Source organism: Manis pentadactyla, chromosome 3 (genome assembly GCF_030020395.1).
Source record: "Manis pentadactyla isolate mManPen7 chromosome 3, mManPen7.hap1, whole genome shotgun sequence".
Classification (NCBI taxonomy): Eukaryota; Metazoa; Chordata; class Mammalia; order Pholidota; family Manidae; genus Manis; species Manis pentadactyla.
In genome coordinates, this window is record NC_080021.1 from 160621924 (window position 1) to 160626175 (window position 4252).

The 4252-nt window shown below is 42.2% G+C and overlaps 1 protein-coding gene across 3 annotated transcripts; it reads left to right on the top strand.

Moving 5' to 3' along the window:
• Positions 1 to 205: 205 nt before the first annotated feature.
• LOC118908874 (60S ribosomal protein L39) lies at positions 206 to 2697 on the top strand. Of its 3 annotated transcripts, none has more exons than XM_036878864.2 (3): positions 206 to 357; positions 1063 to 1240; positions 2359 to 2697. In XM_036878864.2, the coding sequence occupies exons 1-3, from the start codon at positions 238 to 240 to the stop codon at positions 2439 to 2441; spliced, it is 381 nt and encodes a 126-aa protein (XP_036734759.1). In that variant the 5' UTR covers positions 206 to 237; the 3' UTR covers positions 2442 to 2697. The 3 variants fall into 3 exon arrangements, with proteins under 3 accessions (XP_036734759.1, XP_057354636.1, XP_036734762.1); XM_057498653.1 differs by having other exon boundaries at positions 1123 to 1240; XM_036878867.2 differs by having other exon boundaries at positions 269 to 656; positions 2308 to 2697.
• Positions 2698 to 4252: the final 1555 nt, after the last annotated feature.

Genomic DNA, 4252 nt, shown 5'->3' on the forward strand with positions numbered 1-4252 from the left:
TTGACCCGGGGCCTGAAGCCCATCAGTATCACGTTACTCACTTAGCGATACTATTGTCTCCCACCAGTCCCAGTCACTGAGGAAGTCACATGACACGCTTATGTTCTTGTCACGTGACTTCCGTCGCGCGCGATTTTCCTCCTGAGAGTACTATCCTCTAGAGCGCGTGCGCCTCTATCGAGGCTCTACGGCCCCACCCACTTTGGAGGGGGAGGGGGCGGCACCTCGTCTCGACGCATGCGCAGCACACGACTGGGGCCTGCACTAATTCTCACAAACCCCGCTTCCACCATTTCTTCCTGCTGGGTAACGAGACCCGCACCCAGCTGTCCACCCGTCGTGGGCTCTGGAGAGAAGGTGGGCCGGGAACTGGATACAGGGGAGTCGGGACTAGATTTTCGGCCGCATCTGCTGAAGACTATCGCGATCGCCGCCCCGAGGGTGGAATAAGGGTGGCCACAGGCAGGCAGGTACCCGTGGCGATTCGGTCCTGCGTTCGGTTCCTCGAGAGAGCCGGAGCTGCAGTGGTGAGCATAGATACTAGTGGCGCGTAATGCGGTCACGTCGCCATCGCCTTTTCTCCATTTTGAACCCTTCTGGGATGGAGCCTGCATCCGAGACATCCTTGGCTTCCCGCGAGCGTGTTCTCAACTCTCGTGAGAACCACAACTCCCTCGCCTCCGCTGAGGGGCTTCAGGGTCATATACTTCATTCTGGATTTCCTGTCCGGTATCCTTAAATTACCGCCCCTCTCGCTTAATTCACAGCGGACCTTCTGCGGGTACCAGACCTGCCCCATTCGCCCTTATGGGTATATCAAATATAAATTGCCCCTCGCCTTTTAGGTTTTTAGCTACCTAGTTAAAGAAATACCTTCCTTCTTGTCCCTGATTCCTATTCCCACCCTATGGTAGTAGGACTAATCCACCGCTATCGTATCTGGATGTTTAATATCTGGCACCCCATCAGCTACTCTTGATAATTGACATCATAATTTTCTTCAGGTACTTTGTTGAAACAACATGCTTCAAGAATGTAAAAAATATTTTCTTGGGTTATTAGGTTTGCTGTTTTATTAGAACTTATTTTTCTCTTTGTATTATCTTGGCGTTCCCAACCAAGCAACTGCAGACGAATCTTTACAAGAAGAATATTTTATTAGTGGCAAAAGACCATTTCGAAGTGAACTTGTCTGTCCTCCAGACATACAACAGTGAAATTCCTGTTTCAGCAAATACAGGTGAGGCTGTTGGATCATTAGGAAGAAATCAGCTGTCACACACACCAAAGTACAAATTGAACAACTTCCATGGAAGGAAAACTAACAATCAGAAAAGCAAGAAGTGGGAAATAATTGCAAAGTAAATTGGCTCTTGTTAGACCAGAAAGAGAAAAACCAAGGTTTCCAGTTGCTTTTCTACGAAAATAAGGTTTCCCCACCCCCCACCCCATCCCCGGGTAAGACTATCTCTGCTTTCCGTGAGGGAAGTTAAGGCACACAGACCCAAGGAGCCTGTGTATTCCAGGGAAACGGTGGAGGGAAGCAAGAGAGAGTAGGAACCATGGAAGGAGGCTGCATAGCATGCCAAAGTGGAGGAGGAGGTGGGACAAGGGAGGCAGGGCGCAGAGTCAGAGGTCAGAGAGAGCTCCACACCCTGAGGAGCAAGGCTTAACCTTCTTTCTCCTTCCCCTGGTCCCAGCCCATCTGTCACTCTTGCTTTTGACTCTGGCCTGTCACAGGAGTAGCAGCAGTTCCAGAACACTTCTCTGGGTCAAAGACTGCATAGAGAGAAGGCTTCCTGTGTTGGAACTGATTTTCAAAGGAACATCCCAAAAATTGACAGTTAAGGAGGATTTGGCCACTAGGGCACCTACACAGAAGTTCAGGTGAAGAATCCTCAAGAAGAAAACTGTCAGCTCAGGCTGTGCTCTCCTATAGCAGTTATACCTAAGCCTTACATTCGTGGAGTGACCTCGAAGCCTCTCATTATAGTCTTGTTGGGGGCTGGTGTGTATAATTTTAGATTGGAGAAAGTTCCTTTCTATAAAAAAGTAGGATATGCAAGATAACTAAACCTCAAGCTGTTAAAAAAAAACCTCACTTGAAAGAAAAACCCCAGAAATTTCTAAGAAACAGAAGACAGGTGCTAAGAAATCTTTTTTTTGACATATAGTTAATATACAATGTTACATTGATTTCAAGTTACAACTGATTAAACAGTTACACAACTATTAAATCCTCACCTCACCTAGTACAGTTACTGTAAACACAGAAAGATGTTACAACTCCCTCTCTCCTTTTCTCAGCCATTGTGGTGTCTGCTGTTGACTCTCTTCCTCGCCATGTCTTCTCACAAGACTTTCAGGATCAAGCGATTCCTGGCCAAGAAACAAAAGCAGAATCGTCCCATTCCCCAGTGGATTCGGATGAAAACTGGTAATAAAATCCGGTACAACTCTAAGAGGAGACACTGGAGAAGAACTAAGCTGGGTCTTTAAGGAGTCACACATAAGATGGCACACTTATTTATGCTGTATCAAAGTCACATGCTCTTACCATCTCACTCTGTAAACACTGTTAGTATCTGGGAAATTGGGTGTGTTTTATTGGGGAAATTATTTTTTTTGTTTCTATGCTTCTTCACTATTCTGTTTATTCAATAATAAATACGTGAAACCTTTTGCATGAAAAAAAAACGATGTTACAGAACCACTGGTTATATTCTCCATGTTTCATTTCCATCCCAGTGACCGATGTATATTATGATTGAGAATTTGTGCCTGTTTATCCCCCTCACCAACCCCATGCACCCACCCCATCCCATCCCCCATGGTAACCACCAGCCATTTCTCAGTGTCTGAGTCTACTACTGTTTTGTTCATTTTGTTTTGTTTTTAGATTTCACGTAAAAGTGAAATCATAGGGTATTTGTCTGACTTTGCCTGGCTTATTTCACTTAACATAATACCCTCTAGGTCCATCCATGTTGTCACAAGTGCCAGGATTTCCTTTTGTTATGGCTGTATAATATTCCATTGTATATATTCCAATAATATTCCAAGATGTACCACATCTTCTTTATCCATTCATCTATTGATGGACACTTAGATTATTTCCATATCTTAGCTATTTGCAAATAAAGCAACAATAAACATAGGTGTGCACATATGTTTTTGAGTCAGAGATTTTTGTTTTCTTCAGATAAATTCCTGGAAATGAAATCACTGGGTCAGATGGTATTTCTATTTTTAGATTTTTGAGGAACCTGCATACTGCTTTCCACAGCCTCACCCAACACTTGTTATTTCTTGTCTATTGGATAGCGGTCATTCTAATTGCCATGAGGTGATACCTCATTGTAGCTTTGATTTGCATTTTCCTGATTATTAGAGATGTGGAGCATCTTTTCATGTACTCGTTGGCCATCTGTATTTCCTCCTTGGCAAAATGTCTATTCAGGCCCTCTGCCCTTTTTTAAATCAGGTTTTTTGTTTTTTTGGTATTAAGGTGTATGAGTTCTTTGTGTACTTTGGATGTTAACCCCTTATTGAATGAATAATTTACAAATACATTCTCCCATACTGTGGGTTGCCTTTTTATTCTGTTAATGCTTCCTTTGGTAAAGCTTTTTAGTTTGATGTAGTCTCACTTGTTCATTTTTGCTTTTGTTTCACTTGCCTGAGGAGATGTGTCCAGAAAAAAATTGCTCATGCTTATGGTCAAGAAAAGAATCTTACACTGTTTTCTTTTATGGTTTCATGTCTTACATACAGCTCTTTGATCTATTTCAAGTTTACTTTTATGTATGGAGTTAGACAGTAATCTGTAGTTTCATTCTCTTGCATGTAGCTATCCAGTTTTACCAACACCACTTACTGAAGATACTGTCTTTTCCCTATTATATATTCATGGCTCCATTCTCATTAATTGACTATATGTGTGGGTTTATATCTGGACTCTATTCTGTTCCATTGATCTATGGGTCTTTTCTTGTGCAAGTGCCATACTGTTTTGATTATTGTACCTTTGTAGTTAGTATAGGTGGAAGTCAGGAAGCATAATACCCACTGCTTTGTTGTTCTTCAGGATTACTTTGCTTATTCAGGGTCTTTCATGGTTCCATATGAATTTTAGGATTATTTGCTCTAGTTCATTGTAAAATGCTATTGTTATTTTGATAGGGATTGCAAAATTCTTTTGATTTGTAGTCATTTCAAAATACAACTATTAAAAAGGCTAGTTTTAAAATTA